This window comes from Urocampus carinirostris, chromosome 18 (assembly GCF_059441175.1).
Source record: "Urocampus carinirostris isolate Australia breed hairy pipefish chromosome 18, RoL_Ucar_1.0, whole genome shotgun sequence".
In the NCBI taxonomy this organism is placed as follows: domain Eukaryota; kingdom Metazoa; phylum Chordata; class Actinopteri; order Syngnathiformes; family Syngnathidae; genus Urocampus; species Urocampus carinirostris.
The window spans coordinates 20,917,615-20,937,534 of NC_142366.1; the positions used below are offsets into that span (position 1 = coordinate 20,917,615).

At 39.0% G+C, this 19,920-nt stretch overlaps 1 protein-coding gene across 3 annotated transcripts in view; it reads left to right on the top strand.

Moving 5' to 3' along the window:
- LOC148348622 (uncharacterized) overlaps window positions 1-19,920 on the top strand; it is a 193,820-nt gene that overhangs the window by 123,599 nt on the left and 50,301 nt on the right. For all 3 annotated transcript variants that reach the window (XM_088322749.1, XM_088322748.1, XM_088322750.1), the window contains 4 exons: window positions 1,732-1,833; window positions 1,971-2,047; window positions 4,057-4,180; window positions 9,451-9,676. In XM_088322749.1, the coding sequence (XP_088178875.1) occupies window positions 1,732-1,833; window positions 1,971-2,047; window positions 4,057-4,180; window positions 9,451-9,676 (529 nt within the window). The remainder of the gene's footprint in view (window positions 1-1,731; window positions 1,834-1,970; window positions 2,048-4,056; window positions 4,181-9,450; window positions 9,677-19,920) is intronic.

Genomic DNA, 19,920 nt, shown 5'->3' on the forward strand with positions numbered 1-19,920 from the left:
ATTTTACACAGCACTTTGAAGTGCATTTTGTCAAAGTGCTGTAGAAATATATTTTGATGTCTGGGCAACAGTGGTTGTGCATTAAAGGTGCAGTTAAAAAGTCAGGGCTCTTTGTAATAATCTGGATAAAGTGATGTAAGAGAAAGTTTGTATACACTTCAGCTTAAAAATATTTTTCTTGTGTCATATCTTATTTAAGGTGCACTGGACGACAAGGTGCATCAAGTAAGATCTACCGTGTTTATTCGTGTCAGCATAATATAAGTATGGTGTATATATAATGATGATGATCAATCAAAAAAATGTCGGTGACCAAAATAGCAAATCATTGTTTGCAACGGGATCTAAACCCAGGTGACAGCGGTGAGAGTGCCAAAACCAGACAACTAAACCACTAGTGATGCAGATGACATATGAAAAGGCATTTGATACTATCTCATGATCAGAAGATTTTTACTCAGTGCCAGAAATTAATGTTAAGGAATGGAGAAAACAGAACATGTCCTGAAATATATAAATAAACGCAAAAACACACAACGAGGGAAATAACTTTTAAAAATAAAGAAGCATATTACTTTTATTTAATTTAAAACGAGTGTGTTTTTGTTCCTACGTAATTTATCTTTTGTGCAAACATGGTGCAGAGTTCCTTCACCCTGAAACTGATGATCGCGTCTTTAAGAATCAAACGTGATTTCCTGCAAAGTGTTGTGAAAGTTGTCATTTATTTCTCTCTTTTTTTGGGGTTTCTTTTTGAACATTCCTAATTCAAACAGTTGGAAAGGTAAATAATAATTACAATTTTGACCGTTTCCTACCCTGTTGAATCATTCTGAATATTTATTAATCATTAAAAATCAGTTGTCTCGTAAAGTATTTGTATAATAGAACATTAAATTAATTAATTTAATAAAAATTGTTAAGTTTGGTTAAGTTTAAGGTACTTTTGGAAGATGAGTTTCAAGATTTAGGCGACTTCCTCCTATGCGGTAAAAAGTGGCAGAAAAAAAACGATCTGACCATTTTCTCAACCGCATCAAGCTTTCTTATTCCACCCCGTTTCCAAAGAAACGGCTCGCCTCTTCTTTACACTTTACAACAACCATATGGATGCACAAGAATATAAACAAATAAACAATATGAACGTCAAAGTTCTCACAGCGCCACCACACGCCGGTAGCGAAGCACTGCAGTAATGTCCTGTGCTCGGAAGGTGCACACAGTACAAAATCTAACTTACAGAAATGTTCTGATATTTTTCAACATCCCGGAAAAAATGTATGTATCTACCCAGCGTTTGTAGTTGAAAAAATAACAACATGACACCGCCTTGAATAATGAGGCCTCAACGATAGTTTTATTTTTTAAGTATTTTATTTAATCCCAGTAAATATTTCTAAACACATTGATTAATGTACAAACATTTAAAAAACGCATGGCGTCTTCGTGAGACTACTATGCAGTTCATGTTTTATTTGATCAGTAATATTACATCAATGCCGTATTGTTCATATAGTAAACCCTTAGGAACTTTTGAGTTACTCTGTGCCCTTGAAGTTGCTCTCGGCCTCAAAAATATGGGGACACCTAGTCTGGAATACGCGGTATTTAAAACGCTCTCTCCAGCAACAAAAACACCTTTTTCCAGTGCCGCGATAAGCAGCTCTTTGACGCGCTCTCTCACCTTTTTTTTTTTCTACCACCTTTATCTCTGCTCTCTTTTGCATGTAGAACGTCATGTTGGAGTGCGACCTGAGACTTTATCAGCAAAGTCACTCTCGCTCAGACGAGGACTACCTGAGCCTGCAAAACAACCAGCGCCAGCTGCAAAAGGTAAAGACTTCATTGAAATAATCCCGCAATTTGGAGAGATTCCAAAACGGACACATGCACACATCTGTCAGGTGCAACTAAACTTGACAGTGACAAATGTAGTCAAGTACCCAACTTTTGCGCCCCGTGTGTTTTAGTGCTGGAGTGAGCAAGTGGAACGCCTTGTGGAGTGCGAAGAGGTTATCCTACAGATGAAATCTGAGCTGGAGAGAGCGTAACAATGAAATCTATATGAAAACTCTCTAGTGATCCCACTTATTGTCCTTCTTTTACCCCCTTTCGCTCCTAGCCGCCACCCCTCCCATTCTGCTTCTGCTTTTTTAGAGCTCTACTTATCAAATAACACACTAAATATGACTAACAAATAATTTAATATTACCTTTTTAGAATTTCTGAGAAGCTGCCGTATGGTTGAATTACTGTAAATTCAGGACTACTTGATTAAAAGCCGCTCTACTTTGTCTTTGGATTTAAACAGCTATAAAAATGAACTAATTCACGTCCCTATCTTACATTTAATAATCAGAAAAGTAACGCGTTGTGCTGCCATTAAAGCATTCTTCAGCTGTTAATTTTTATATAATAGTCAAGTCATGTTTATTTATAGCCCTTAATCACAAAGAGTCTCAAAGGGCTGCACAGACCACAGGTTATTGCAAACCACAAGCTATTATGACACCATTCCCTGATCTAAGACGTACAGGAGGGCAAGGAAAAACTCAAAAACCCCAACATAAGGAAAAACAAGAAACTTTGAGAAGGGACCGCACATGAGGTAATCCCCTTTCCAAGATGACCAGGCTGCAATAGATGTTGTAATAACAATTAATACACATATATCATCAACAGGAAAAGTAGGTCATTCATAAACTATAGATTGGAAGCGTGTTTTAAGCCTAGATTTGAACCAGTTCACTGAGGTTGCCGATCGAATCTCAGGGCTAAGAGCATTCAACAACATCGAGGCGCGAATGGAGAACGCTCTTGAACCTGCGGTTTCTCTTCTTGGCTCTTGGGATCACTAGTAGACCAGCATTTTCAGAGTGAAGGCTCCGGACCCATTCATCAACTCGCTGAATTATGTGGTCCGCATGCAATACTAGTTAAATTGGCACGAGTCAGACATAAGTTATAAGTTATTTCCAACAAGTAGTGTCAGCACATTGGATATTTTAATGTGGCAGAATCTGACTAATCTAGATCTATCTAGTCTACATCTATCTAGAATATTATTTAAATCCCGATTTGTGTGCATGTGCGTGTGTGCATTTACTTATATGCCCTATAGGCTTGAAACGGCTGAAGCTATTTTTGTAAAAAAAAATTACTCTGTAGTACTTTAGTTCTCCGCAAGTGTCTTGAGCTAGAAAAATACCAATAAAATCAATAACCATCAGCTTTCATGCCCAAGCAGCTCTAGTGCTGCATGCGGTCATTCTGCTTTTTGGCACTACTTAGCGGCTCCAATGCACTTTTTAACAGACCCCGATAAACTCGCTAAAGTAGAAAGCCCGGCAACACCAAGTCCGGCAATGTTAAGCGAGGCAATGCCCGGGCCATTATGCTTGTTCTATAATAGGTCGTTTTATTATCTAGCTGAAACCGGTGATCCCATAGTTGGGAAAATATACTTGTGCTAGTGTTCTTAGACCTTTCCCCACTGATTCTCCTAAGACCACGATCTTACTCCATTGTGACGGTGGGAATCGTGTTCATCCATTCGTGTGTGTCACTTATTAGATTATGAAGCATATGGCTACTGAAAGGAGTCATTGTTATTTGCGCCTCATTGAATTGCTTCTCAATGACATTCAGAGTACTTGGCAGAAATCACAATGCTTTATTTTACCTACAGTTTGATTCCGCTGGTTTGCTTCAGTTTTAAGCCAGCTGCTCAACGCTGGTCAAGGCAAACCGGCAGGGACATGCCGCTGGACGGGGTAGGGAGCGTTGTCACATCGACGTGGGGCCTCGGTGGGCACCGCAGCAAGGGAGATCCACGGGAAGGGCCCATTGCACATCAAAAGTCACCATCAACGCCCCCACCCAAAAAAGAAAATCGCAAAAAAAAAAAAAAAAGTAATAGCGGCACTCTAAATAAAGTTGCAGTCTTTGAAATGTAGAAAAATGGTAGCGGCTTGTAGTGCGGAATTCAGCGTAGATTAGAAGTCTCTGCCGCTTTGCATGCATTTGAGGTTCAGAGTGACTCTTATGTTTGCACAGAAACGCCAAACAGGCCAGTTCGAAGCAGACCCTTGTCACATCTCGCCAGGCATCCCTAAAGAAGCGTGGAGAACTGGAGCAGGAAGTGACACACTTGCAGCTTGAGCTTGCACATAGTCAAAAGGTACGTTTGTCAATGGGCAGGTAACATATAGGGAAGGCTCACGCTACACCAATCTATTTTTGCTTGAAATGTCATTAAAAAAACATTCATTATCCTTGTTTTGGGGGGGATTTTTGCAAATAGTAGTACTGCCCATTCGTGTTAAAACTAGTCGAATTTTAACCACCCCAAACCTCCCCCATTCCTGCCATTAATATTTCTCTTTCCCTTCAAAACATAAATCTTAGTTTTTCTTGTTCAAGTTAGTTTTTTTATTTCAAGTTAAACGCATGCCAAACAAGATAATGTTGCTCTAAAAAAACAATTATTTTTTTAAGTATCTGTCAAGACCACATATTTCAGCTTGATACAAGTACTTATCTTTTTAAGTCCTAAACTGCAAATTTTACTCAAACACCTCAAAGTAACTCATTGAAGAAGATTCCTTGAAAAGGTAAAATTTTTTCAAAAAGAATTCTAGTGAAATAAGGAGGGAACTGCTGATAAAATACTAATGAAACCCACTGAAAACACGCCCACACACTTGCACACACAGCAATGGTGCGATTGTCCCACGTTTGCCTGCCAGAAACAAATTGTCTTGTTAGCAATTAAAGCACCAAACGGTGCCAAAACCGATGAAATTGACTCCAATTACGAGCTCAAAGGGACCCTTCATATTTCAATTAGTCAACACCGTGCCTGTCGTCTGGCAAAGCGCCAACTACTTTTGCAGGGATCACCACACGCCAGTCTGTGCCCATGTAGAATTGTCTTGCACTAAATACTGTTGTAATGAAAAATCAAAACAGAAAAAGTGGCATGCATGGTGGTTGTTAGGTATGAGATCATAGATCAGGCATCTCCAAGGTGGTGCCCCCTGAGGACAGCTAAAGTGCATGCGGACCTGATCTGAAAATAGCTGAACAGTGCTGCGTTATTGAGATTTTCCGGTAAAAATTGTTTTATTAGTTGACTGAGTCTATATATCCATATTTAAAGAAAAAAACTGGTTATGACATTTTAACGACATAGTAATAACATAAGATGTTATTTTAGAAATTATAGTAAATACATTCCAGTTCGTAGGCTTCATGGACCAAAAAAATCCGTTCGGATATTGATAATTATTTTCAAGCAAATAAGAGAATAGAATGAGAATCTATTCGTGTATTAAACAACTGTATTTGTTCATTTTTTTATTGATTTATTTAACAAACTAAATTCCTAAATTTTATAAAGCCAAAGAGCAAAAAATGTACGTTTTTTTAACTAGCTATCTGGCCACTTTTTTAGGTTTGTAGCAAGGTATCGACCCACTTTTTTCGCTAGTTAGCGAGCTATCTAGCTAGCTTTGTACATTGTTTTGCATGCTATCTAGCGAGCTCTTTGCATTTTAATAGTTATCCAGCTAAATTTTGGTCTTGTTGCAAGCTAGCCATCTTTTTTTTTTAGTTTGCTATTGCTATTTAGTTGACTTTTTACTCTTTTAGCTTGCTATATAGCTCTCTTAGTTTTTTGCCCGTTTACCATTCTAGCTAACTATCAAGCTACCTTTTAGCTATTTTGCTATCTAGCTAGCTTTTTTACATTTTATTGCATGCTTTCTAGGTTAAATGCTACCTTTTTTGCAAGTTAGTAAGCAAAATTTTGGCCTTGTTTCTAGCTAGCCATCGAGTTGTTTTTTTTCTTTTTGTCTTTTTTATTAGCTTTCTATACAACTATTTAGTTGGATTTTTATTCTTTTAGCTAGGTATTCAGCTCTGTTTTAGTTTTTTTTATCTGTTTACCTTTCTAGCTTAATATCAAGTACCTTTTTAGCTATTTGGCAAGCGGTCTAGCTAAGTAGCTATTTTAGAAATTCGTTTGAACCTGGGAGCTCTTTGTGCTATTAGCAAAAAAAAAAACAGCTCTCAGCTTGAAAAAGGTTGGACCACCCCTGTGATATATTTTCTTTGTTCTTGTCAGCACAAAATCCTTCATTTTGCCAAGAAGTTACCCATAATAAATTTTGAATGCCTTGTAATGACATTTATTAAGGCCATGCATTATATATACACTCTTGAATGTTCTTAATCATTGCTAACATGTACATACAGTAATTAAACATGAACGCAAATCAGAAAAAGCAAGAATTTTCCATCATGTACAATCCCACCCGGCTCACAGCTACTGACAAACGAGTTGAGGGTACTGTCGCCCTTCTAAATATGAGATTAATTTGTCACCGGATCGAGAATTATTGTATATTCCCATAAAATAATAGCTTGGAAATTAATTTTGGATTAATCTGATCCCTGCCTCCAAAAATCATGCAAGTTAACCATAAACAGCCATGAAACACGTCTTCCTGATCACTAAAAACACATGTAAATAGTAATCAAACTTAGAAAACACAGTAATAAGATATTTTAGGATTTTAACATTGTTGGATTACATAACATATTTATTCAGAAATCGACTTATTTTTCCCCCGTACAACGCCATTACTGTTACTGTTGGTCAAAAGTGGTGCGTTAGTTTTGCAAAACACCAACAGTTTATGTCACGTCACCATTCAAAATAAGGACTACCGTATACTTAGTGTTTTAAAAAAAATAGTATTTACTAATCCGCCGAAAGAAAAAGCCATTGATGGCTGATTCTTGAAAAATGTAAGGTCCTGTATTAAACAACAAGAGTCTTGGACGTGAACAAAGAGGGCTAGGTTCCCACCAATCAACAGCTGGTTCCATCCGAGACCCCTTTTTCCTTTTATGATTGGTCAATACGCATTTTTGGGGGATTCCGTCTTGTTGACTTTAAATTTGTTAAGCATGAAAAATATTCAACTTGCCGTGTATTTTATCATTTTGGGTAGATTAATGAATATTTTATTTTCATTTTTCAAGGGTTAATGTGATTATATATAAATGTAAAGTTTATTCTTTTTTTTCTTCTATTTTTTTCTCCTCAGCCCTAGTGAGGATAAGCAGGGTAGAAAATTGATACATGGATCTCTTTTTTTCTTTTCTTTTTTGTGTATTTTTCCTTTGTTTCTATTTTTTTTCCCCGTTTTTGTATTTTGTTCTTTTCCCCCCTTTTTAAGTAATTCCGTACATAATGCCACATAATAATTGGTATTGTAGGGATTAAAGCAACAAAAACAACCTAAAGAGCCTGAAAGTTAGGGACCCAAAACTGCGGAAAAATGGTTCTTTAAAAATCTGTGAATAGATTCTGGTCAAAGACGTCATTGCACTGTTCGTATTTGCTCAGAATAGTTCAATTTCTTTGACCGACAACTTATTTTTAAAGAAACGAAAATAATTACTTTCCCTGGTGACTAGATAGATAGATAGATAGATAATAATAATAATAATTTCCTTGTGTAACAATGTACATACTTACATACACACAATGTAGATACTTTATTCATCCCCGTAAAGTATCTAGTTACTAGTAAAAGACTAGTTACTTTTACAATAGAGTAATTCGGTTACTAACTTGATTACTTTTTGGAAGAAGTAATAAGTAACTATAACCAGATATATTTTTTTAAAGTAACACGCCCAAGACTGAATATTAATTGAAAGGAATGCTAATATTGAATAATACTTTTATTATGAGCACATATAGAGGAAATAAGCATGTGCTTACATGGGGTGTTTGGAGGAGAAAGAGCGAGAGGGGAGGGTGGAGTGAGGGAGCACAAAGGATTGTTGACGATACAAATATTTAAAATATATTTAAAATTAAAGTTACTGTAACTTTTATGAACGTAAAGCGCTGATCTTTTGCAACACCACCGCATCTTGCATCGCCTGCCGTTCCTTGAAATCCTCTGTTGTCAGTTTCTCCTTGTACGCCTGCACAAGCTCGTCGATATCCCCCTCATCCAACTCCCGACCCATGGATTTTCCAAGGGAAACAATCTCATGCTAACACGCACGAATAGCATATGCTAACTGGGTTGAGCTGATGCTGGCGGTGAGCGTAGTAGCTCTGTGAGAGGCCACTGTATATATATATATATATATATATATATATATATATATATATATATATATATTCCTTCAAAGAAAAGTAAATAATGTATCCAATGGGAAAATGATTTACATAGAAGGACATATTGAATAAATCAATCACAAGCAGGTGGATGAATTGAAAAGGCGAAACGCTTGAGAGCCGGATCTCTATCAGAAGTGAGTTGTTCTCAAGTGGGCAGGGATATGTATGCAGGAAATGATCCATAATCTTGCCATCAACATTAACATACAAAGGTTTTTCATCAAATCCAGTTTATGACAGTCTTCGAGAACAACTGACAATTCTTGGCCTGAGATCAAGATTGACTTCTCAGAGTGGTTGATGATTAATTACGAATAAAAAAAAACCCAATGATGAAGATTACTTGTTTTCTTCTGTCTTTACATGAGACATGATCCATGTTTTGAATGAGGACCATTTTTCTTCTACGTGTCTCTTTAACTGTCATAATTACTGATGTAATGCACCTGTGCCTGCTCCTTTGGCGGCAACTGCCACGGACGCTGATTGGCTCCTTATTCCTATTTAAACCCACTCCTTTCTGTCACCTGTTGTCAGTCTGTCTGCAAACCTCAGTTTACACTAGGCAAGCCTTTTTCGACCCTGACTCCCACCTGTTTTTGCTCCCGTCTGTTCCCCGGCTTCGACCCGTTTTTAAACCTGACTACGTCTACTCTCCTCTCCTGGCTTACGACTCATTTCCGACCACGTTTTTGATCTCCCGCTACTGACCCGTTTTTTCGTTCCCGACACCGCCATCGCTCGCCACGGAAGTCCCACTTCCGCGTTTAGAGCGACCTGCTTCCTGCTCCCAGCGATCACCGGATCACGGGTGCAACCCTTTCCTTTCTTCCAATAAAACTGAGAGAAACGTATGCAAGTGGGTCCTGTCTCCGTTCTGGTCCTGACATTAACATCCGGGTTGTGAGTCTCCGTAGTTTGTAATCGCCTTTGTGCTTTGCACAACTCGTTTTTGGTTGCACTACACAATAGAGTGATATTTAGTGGTCAAACAATATGCACTGTCCCTTTAAAAGGACTCAGGTGTTGGAGTTTTTGAGGAGAAGACTAAAAAATGTGTCCACTTTTGTTAGTATTCAATAAAACCTAGTGAAAAAATCTGTGGTTTGGTCTCCACAATTTCTTCAGTTCCCTGTGCTATCTGCACCACACAATACATCAACATTTTGTAGCCACATAATACACAGGGTCTCTTTCAGTGAAAGCACCCTTATATTTAACATCCAAATGTTCTACTCCAGGACAGAGTGGATCTCCACAGGAAATCTGAGGAGGCCCTCCAGGAGGCCGCAAGAACCAGCATGGAGGTGGAAGGCCTAAGGAAGGAGGTGCAAAGATTAAAAGATACACGACACAAACAGGAAGAGAAGGTGAAGAACGCTCGCGGAAAGAAACATGGCCTCTGCGCACAAATCAGGCAGCTGAGTCAAGAGTTTGAGGAGCTGCAGAGGAAACTTCTCTCAACAGGTAGCAGACTCACAATGTGACACTTGCGTAGTGTATTGTATGGTCCTCAGCTGTACACAGTGTTGGACACGTTACCAAAGTAAGAGTAATTTGTTAGTTACCAAGTACTTCATTTAGAAAGGACTTGCATTGCCCCCTGATTACAAACACCTCCAAAAAGGAGCGTGTTACTCTGAAAGTAACTACCCAGTTACAAACTTCCATAAATGCTCACATGAAGTCGACCCCTTATAACGGATTAATAGTAGCCACATAGTAAAAAAAAATAAAGAAATAGAAGAAAATATCTACACGAACTTGTGGAAGCGGGTGAACTCTTCTTGGCTTGAGAGGTTGCAAACCAACTGTTGATACATTGCATAGCCATTTTGTCTTTTGTCTCCAAGCTTCTCAAATATTTATTTCATGATTTCTGGATAATATCCATTATGTTTTATTAAAAAATAAACTAACTTCCCCCTAAAAAAAACAGAACTCAGCAGAGAGAGAGAGAGAGAGAGAGAGAGAGAGAGAGAGAGAGAGAGAGAGAGAGAGAGAGAGAGAGAGAGAGAGAGAGAGAGAGAGAGAGAGAGAGAGAGAGAGAGAGAGAGAGAGAGAGAGAGAGAGAGAGAGAGAGAGAGAGAGAGAGAGAGAGAGAGAGAGAGAGAGAGAGAGAGAGAGAGAGAGAGATATATGCCTATAGATACAGTGAAGAAAGTAGGTGCATGTCCACTGTAAGAGAGATAAACTAAAAAGAAAAATCCAGAAATCACAATGCATGATTGTTTATCGATTTAGTTGTGTAATACAGCTGCAAGTAAGTATCTCTCTCACAGTGGACATGCACCTACGATGAAAATTTTAGAACCTTCCATGATTTCGAAGTGGGAGGAATAGCAAAATAGCAGGGTGTTCAAATACTTATTTTCTTCACTGTATATAGACTGATGTGTGTGTGTGTGGGGGTGTGGGTGTGTGTATGAATTAAAAATGTCAAATTCTCCACATACAGTGTCTAACAATGATTCCTTTAATGCTCGTTAATTCTTGAATGAACATTCTTTATCTTCTCAAACCTAAACGCAGAATGAAAGTTTGTGAAGCCTTTCTGCCCTGTGCTGCAGAACGCCGCCGCTTCCCGCTCCCTCCATCGCTTATCTCAAATTAACCAGCAGCGCCACCATCGTGAGATTCGGTGGCGAGCTGTCTGCGTAGAAAGCAACACGCATGTACGCGCACTGTGTCGAGGGAGTTTATTTAATGGCTCCTTTAGCACATGGTAATGATGAAACCCCGACGTGCGTGCCTTGCAATGGCCTTTGTAGTAGTGCGCCATTGCAGGAATGGCGCCGTACGGGCTTTCTCCGGGCACAGAATTGTCTCATTAAGAATTAACGTAGACATCTTCGGTCATGCCAGGCAAACACTTCTTCTCCTACACAGACACAAAAAAGGGAAAAAAAAACAGCCATTTTCCCCGCACTCCCACTGCTTTAATTAGCGCATGCACTCGCTTGCTCGGCGATACAAAAACACACATCCGCACAATCACCTATTGTCCGCCGAGAGACGAATCTGAGGTCTCCGTCTGCGGTAGCGAGCTAGCCGAACACTGCTCATTAACAAGATCGAGACGGAAAGACAACGCTGTGTGGCTCGGCCTTTGTCTGTGATCAAAAACGCTGTGGCCGCGAATCTTCTCTCAACACAAAACCGCATATTATTCTGCTTTTATCCTGCGTGCACACACAATCTAGCAATATAGGGATCCTTTGTAATGACTCTAGAAGAATAAATATGTGTTATTGTAACAAAATGCATGGCATTGTGTACCTACATATAGCCCTGGTGTCTAAAGAATGTGTTGAAGAGTCAGCTGGGGAAATGATTGTTGTGAACAACACAGCTTTATATGAGCTCGGGGCCCAAACTGAAATGCCCGCATTGGACATTTTCAGATGATAATTTGATTATTCAGTCAGGTCAAATCCTGTTTGAAGTAATCAAGGCTTGAGAGTATTGAAAACTATGCTGTAACCTAATGGGGAATTTTAGTTTAAATAAGACAAACGTGTCAGGACCAGAACGGAAACAGGACCCAATCGCGTAACGTTTCTGTAAAGTTGGCTGTTTTGAGATATGTGCATTTCTCAGAATTCAATACAATGAAATTAATCTGTTTTTATATTCCTAAATATAAATAACTTCCTCAAATATCGCCAACACTTTTGCATCCACCCTTAAAAGGTTAAGTGTTTTTTGACACTTTGATGCCATGATTATAACTCTGTTTATAATAATTGAGACTATTTTACTGTCTTTTGAGATAGGTTTCCATAATAAGGAAGAAATGATCTTGCTATGATATCAGGAATAGCGACTAAAGAGTCTCTCGCTGTTGTTTCAGCCGCTCTCTTTGCACTGCGTGCGATACTTGGATATGGTGGTCGTGGCTCTCTGCGGGATCTATTAATTGACATCCTATGCAATCTCCTTTGCAGGAATCCAATATTAAAAACCGAATAAACGTATCAAATTTAAAACATACAGAATGTCTAGATATAAACAAGTGATGATGTAAACTGTGCATAATAATCACAATAACAACAGTGAGGAATAATAGCCAAAATAACAAACTAGGATCTTATGTTTTCTTTGCAGGTTTCCAATATTCAAAACACAATAAACGTATTAGTTTTGAAACATGTAATAACATAAGCATAATTGTGATAATCACAGTGAGCAATGATAGTCAAGATAACAAACTGGCATCCCATGCAATCGTTTTGCAGGTGTCCAATATTAAAAACAGAATAAATGTATTAGTGCATCTGCTTTAAGACGATGGAAATATCATGACATGCATATATGTGCCTATACCAGGGTGCATTTGGGTACAGGCCCCTCTCCTTCAATTCACCTCTATTACTGCCTTATAATCCCATTTCACACTCTGTTGATCCCCAAAACGGTTGTTCACCAGAACAGCAGCAAATGCTGGAATTCCATCCGATCCCCCCACACCCAACCATAATTTCAACTCCGTTATCACACGAAAAGGCCAACCATTTTTGTTTTAATTTTATTTTTGAGGGTGGGCACATAGCATTCCATAAATATGAAATATAAATATACAGCTAATGAAACAGAGGAAGAAAGGAGGAGAGTCATAGAGGGATGGGAAAAGGTTGAGATAGAAGTGGTTGGTAGAAACATCAGAGAAAATGACTCCTTTACAAGAGTCTATTGATCAGTTTCTATCAAAGGGGGATGTCAGACATGAGATTACCTGGCAGTTTGAGCATTAGGTGCCGTGTGTTATAGCCTCGGGCCCTTGTACCGCTGCCAGAGGATTGTAAATAAAGCGCAAAGGAGAGAGCAAGAGGGGAGTTTGTTGGGGCGGATGCTTGCCTGAATTTTAGATCCTATATATGTGTTGGTTTGTCTTTGAGAGTGTTGCATGATCCCTACCTCGTGGTGTATTTGTGTGCACGCAAAGACACCTTTTGGCTTTTACCCAAAAGCGTTGTTGCAAGTCTGTGAAACTTCTCAAACACGGCCAAAGAGTCTGGGGAGGCTTTGGGCCGTCTCACAGGGGAACCTCAACCCACTCTGAATCCCACAACAAAGCCAGAGGAAGCTCCTGTCAAGCCTTCAGAGTCTTTTATGAAGGCCCAGCCCAAACGCCGACTCGGGGTCATCTGGGTTTTAATCCGTGTCATGTTAAAGGTTAGCTTGGAGCCCTTGCTAATCTGACCGCTGATCTGTCGCGCCATGGGACGGGATTTAAAGTTTGCGCGGAAGGAGGCCGTGGAGAAAGCGCTATCTCCGAGAACTAATATGCCATACTTAAAAAATGTGAAGCTGGGATAAAATGGTCAAAGTGAGAGTGGGAACGGAGCCAAAATGTCAGAATGGGCTTTTAATACTATAACCTACGTGATTCTTACATTATGGACTACTCTCGCTGTGTGTTGTGGAGTCCAATGTTACAATGTTCTGTACATTTTCATAAAATGGGGGAACATACTCTACATTCTTCAATCTTATTGCCAAATACTTAAACATGCGAAATGTGAGACAATAGGACATGTGTTTTGAATCAAGATATCCATTTAGTATATTCCAATTGTTTTCCGAGATGATGCATTTTGAAGACAGCATGTCGTCTTTGTCATCCTGAGCTGTGACGTCATTGGAGGAACACCTGCACTCTCGCAAGCCAGTCGCCGCATTGTTTTAGTGTTGGTTAAAGAAGTTACGGGTGTTTTAAGCAACGTTTTGGTCGTTTTTGTGCAGAATGCCTAGTTGTTGTGCCGCAGGCCGATAACTTGTCATGGTACAACAAAGCGAGCAGCCAAAAAGAGGATAACTGGCAAAAAACAGACAGTAGACAATAGAGGGTTAAGCGGGAGCGGCAGCATGTGTGGAAAATCTTGAGGGTGCCTCACCAAAAAACATGCAGTGTGAAGCCAGGCGATCCAGGAACCAACAACGAAAAGCAACAAAGTGTACGACAACAAAACCAAAGCCAGAATAAACCAAAGGACACTCCAAAACTGGCCCGACACCAAGGTAGCCAGCCAAACAACACACGTTTTACCAACGTGCGCTAACTGGGAGCGAACCAAACAGGAAAGCTCTCGGCATTTCTGTGGTCTGTTCAGCCCATTGAGACTCCTTGTCATTAAGGGCTATACAAATAAACATGACTTGACTTGACTCTTTCTCCGTGGGTTTGATGGCCACCATACCACTGTCAATGTAAGTCCCGGGAGCTAGCCAGACAAAGTTACACTAATAATTGATTTTATTACGTTTTATCTGTGGTTTTAATGCATTTTAAAAATACATTTTAAATTGTCAATGTCTTCTCTTCTATTTTTTAACTGTAATTGATAGATAGATACTTTATTCATCCCCGAAGGGAAATTCACATTTCCAGCAGCATCCCTGAGCTGAGAACAATACAATAATAAAGCAAAAAGAATACAATATACAAATACCCAGTGTGACGTGCAAATGCCCACTGTAGCGTGTTATATAGAATAACTAAATAGTGCTACACAGAATACATATTGCAATAAGATTCGGTAATATGCAATGTAGGTGGTGTGGTTTACTGTGGCCTTTTATTCTGCCGGGTAGAGTTAAAGAGCCTCATGGCATGAGGAAGAAAAGATCTCTTCAGTCTGTCCGTAGTACAAGACAGTGACAGCAGTCTGTTGCTGAAAACTGCTCTTCTGTCTGGAGATAATGCTGTGTAGTGGATGCAATTAATTGTGTATTTTTAACCTGTGTCTTTGCCATTTCTGAAAAACACTTTCAATTGTGTATGAATTGTGCTATACAAATAAACTTGCCTTACCTAAAATTGACACATGCGGAGGAAAAACACAAACGAAAAGCTACAATCGCCGACCTAAAATGAGATGAACATAAACAATAAACACACACTCCAACTGCGGCAGGTAAACTTACCCCGCGCAGCTTTTGGAGGCGGAAGCGCACTTCTCCGACAAAACAGTCACAAGGCTCCCAGCGACAGGGTAACCAAAGTTCTAATTTTTCCAAGCAAAGATGACAAGTATGCAATCTCTGTTCAATACAATAGCTGATTGTTTCAGAGCTGCCTCACATATTGTTAATGGGATTCGCCATTTTCAAAGTGTTGTGTTTCTTCAATGACGTCACAGCTCTAGAGGAAAGAAGCCAGATGGGTCAACTTAAAAACAAAATTCCTCTAGTAGCCTAGCGTGTGGGATATTTTGCAAAATATTTGCCTAATTTTGGGGAGGAACACTGCGTGTTCTGTGCTTAATTGAAGAAAACTATGTTTGGGATTTTCATTAAAGATATTGATGATTGGATTGAGGACTGGTTAGCTTCTCCGCCCCTCAGTTCCGAGGTCTTGGGTTATCCCCAACGTGACACTTTGTAATATTCAATCTGTAGATGTCACTGTATTCTATCGTGCAACCAAAAACAAGGGCTACAAAGCACAAGGAAGAGTACAAACTACTGAGACTCAAAATGATCAAACTGCACCTTTTTTCGTTTTCATTTTTTTCAAAGCTTTTCACAGGGTTTTGGGGGGTACCCGTAGCAGCAAGATGGTTAGCTTCTTCTAGGTGAACCTTGTATATTGTAAAGTAAATAAAACATTTTTTTCAACCAACGTGTATTTCACAAAATGCACCTTTATGTGATAGAAGACATGTGTTTGTGCTTATTTTTCAAATCAATAATGTTATTTTAGTAAATGACATTTATTCATATTGATAATAAGGGCAGCATGGTAGTGGACTTGTTAGCCCGTCCCCCACACAATTCAGAGGCCTCGGATTTAATTCCAGCCGACTCCTATCCTTGAAAAAAATACTTGGTCAAATATTAGTTTGTTGCGACCTAAATAATAGTGATCATTACAATTTGGAGTAATACTAGTACAATGAATAGTATAATTGATGAAGAATACACTTACCAGGAAATATAGTTTAGATGCAAGATTGATTCATATTAGTTATATTGGCTACCACTTGTTTACAGCTCAGACTAGTAGAGGATGCACTTGGAAAATCACAAATACCAAGTACAGATACAATATTAACCTAGAAAAATATCAATGGTATTGCAACTATGAAAGATAATTTGAAAGAAAGATTAAATTATGTTAATGTCACAGTTGCCCGTTGCCCTCACTTGGCCCCGCCTGTTTGGCACCAGCTGCGGCTCATTGCCTGATTGTCAGTCCGTTAACGAACCTCTGCACTTGCAAGACTTGTGTTTTGACTCTGTCCTGTATCCTGCTTGTGTATTCAGTATCCGGTATCGACCCCCCCTGTCTCGTCCTGTCCGGTTTCTTGCTCCTGTGTCCGGTATCAAACCCGTCTGTCTCCTCCTGTCCGGTATCTTGCGCCAATCTCCAGTATCCGATATTGATCTCGTCTGTCTCCTCCTGCCCGGTATCTTGCTCCAGACTCCAGGATTCAAGATCGATCCCGCCTGTCTCGTCCTGTCCGGTATCTTGCACCAGTATCCGGTATCGACCCCGTCCGTCTCATCCTGTCCGGTGTCGTGCTCCAGCCTCCAATTTCGATCCCGTCTGTCTTGTCCTGTCCGGTATCTTGCTCCAGTCTCCAGTATCCGGTATTGATCCAGTCGGTCTCGTGCTGTCTGGTATCTTGCTCCAGTCTTCTGTATACGGTATCGATCCCGTTTGTCTAATCCCGTCCGGTATCTACCATCTGTTCTGTCCCACCTCGATCTCATCTCCCTCTGCATTCTCTGTCTCACTTCTTCCGCCCAGCAATCGCCGCATCCCTGACGTTTGTGTTCACGCGCATGACTGCCCCATTCACGTAAAATTAAGCTTGTGTTTAAACGTTACGCGTCTGGGTCCTCCGTCTTTGTGGGTTCTGACAGTTAATATGTTTTCAAATGTTATGAAGTGAGCTGCAAATGTTTGATATCCCATTAACATCACTTAAATACATGAAATAAAACACCTCCAAAACTTGTACTATTCAAACTGAAGAAGGCATCGGGCCTTCTTAAAGATACTTTATGAAATATGGCCAATTAAAATTAGAATTGTCTTTAATGCCATTATTAAAAATGCAGTAAGCATTGTTAAGAACAAGATTAGACATGGGCCTTATACTGATAACCGAACTAGAATTATTTTTTTACAATTATTAGTAGTACAGTAGCCAAAGTGTTATTGATTTTATTGTGTCAGGACACAATGTAGTTTTTTCAGTGAAATTATCAATAAAATTAAATTCGACCTTTGTCAGTTGTTGTCATTACACTGTTAGAATATGTTCTTGTAGGTGTGTGTGTTTGTTTGTTTGCCAGGCAGACATTATTGAGCAGTCTTCCTTTCCCATTCAGCACTAATGATTTTGGATAGTTGTAAGTAAGTGGACTGCATTTATACAGAGTTTTCAAGTCACTGAAGACCTCCCAAAGCGATTTACAATCTATTTTACACTCACCCATTCATACGCACACACACACACACACACACACACACACACACATAGAAGCCTGTCTTCCTATGTGGATGACAGGCAGCCCATCAATGATAACTTCTGTTTTTTGCGGAGTTCATTGAAAAACAGGGGTCGTAAGGGTGCTTGAAATCCTTGAAAATGCTTTAATTATAATGTTGTTTCCAAGGATTGGAACATGCAAAAAATTAGGGTCAAGTGCTTGAAATTGTTACCATGTTCTCAATCGCTGCTTAAAAATGACGCTGACACTGCTCGTAGGTGGCTTTTCTCTGCCATTGCATTTCTTTTTACTATGTGATATATGGCAGCTGGCATTACTTTGTATAGCATTGTACAAAGAAGTGTCATTGCCCCCTGTGGATGGCGCCCAAGAGGACAGGTGCATGCTACACCTAAAAATAAATTTGTATTAGTAAAAGGATTACATTGCAATTGTGGATATTTGATATAGGCCATGTATAAAATCATGGTATGGTTTCCCAGTGCTGAATTGTATTGGGGAGACCTTCCTGCAACTGAAAATTTGAGATACATGTTACCCACACCTATACAGGGAGAGGTTTGTCTCCAAACTACACGTATCTGTCAGATCCACAAATATATTTGTGATTTACTCAAGATCTAAAATCATGTCCTGATAAATGCATAGCACACACAAGATAAAAACATGCTTTTATAAATCACAGATATATTTGTTGTGAAATGATTCCTACCGCATTTTTTCTTTCGATGTTACTAGAGAGATAGTAAAATTCGATGTGAAAGTCCTTAAAATATTCTCAAATTTAGCAATGAAAAAGGTGCAGTTCTGCAGTCTCTTCTCAAGGTTTCTTTTTTTTCCTTAATCTGAGGTTTTTGAGTTTTTCCTTGCCCTCATGTAGGTTTTAGATCAGGGGATAGTATAATAAGTCTGTGGTTTGCAATAATCTGTGGTCTCTGCAGCCTTTTGAGACTCCTTGTGATGAAGGGCTATAGTCATGACTTGACCCTTTCTCCGTGGGTATGATGGCTACCATGCCACTGTCAATGTCACCCTTTAAACATTGAGGTTGGTTTATTTTTGTCTTTGACTTCTTAGTTTAATAAGGAATCAACAAAAATATCAGAAGAACAGAACGTACTTCCGATATAAGTCAAGTTTAGGTCACGTGAAGGAGTTCTCTTTGCAAACGTGTCATTATTTTCCTTACTCTTCGCCTTAGTCACCACAATGAATGTGGTTACAGTTACTCATTAAGCTCTTTTCCGTAAGATCTGGAATCTCCCTACATTTTTTATCAATTTCAAAATAGACGAAGAGCACATTGTGTTAGTAGGTCTCTGGTGATCTATGACTCAAAGGGGCCAACTCCAAGGCCATGTGTAGTCCACCACATCCTTATAGGAGTCAAGTCATGTTTACTTGTAATTTCCATTGCGCACATTTTATAGGTTTCTTGTTTTACCATTAATTTTAGGATTTCCTAAAACTAAAACTATGATAAGACAATAGTTCAACTGAGGTAAATGATCTTCTATCTGCCATATCATACCTTTTTGCTAATTTAGAGCTGGGTGATATGCCCAAAAAATTAAGTATTAAGTTTATTAGTATTTGGACGATGATTATTAACACATGTATTTAAATAATGTGGAATTGATTAAAAAGAGCATTATGTCCAATAGGTTAAGACACAAATAACTCACTTTAGATCAGTCAACAGTCAAGTTATCAGCAATTGTGCAATAAAAAAGGTTACAAAAACTCTTGGCTAACTTGTATAACTTTTTAGCGCCTCCTAGCGGTAAAAAAAGAACAAAAACAAAAACAGCTCAATTCACTAGGAAAAAAATATTGCTCTAAATGCAAAGAAAACCTACACGAATCATTACTTGATTTAGGTTTTTTTTTTTATTATTCATAGGTCGCGGAATTTACATTTTTTTTTTAGATAACATGACTCTTTCATAGAGGGGGCTGACATCATTGTCTGTCATCTTGCTGCTATGGGAAACCAACAACCCCAAGTCATTGCAAAAAAAGTAAATGGTAAATGGTCTGCATTGTGCTTATTTTTCACTTTGAGATTCTGTCTTTTATTTTCTTGTGCTTATTAGCTCTCGTTTTCGGTTGCAAGAAACAATAGTCACATGTAGTGGTCAAATTATACGCACTGTCCCTTTAAAAGCTATGATTAACCATTTAGGATATATTTTCCAGCATCAGCTCTGACTTATTCTACTGTGATGCTGAAAATATTACCTTTG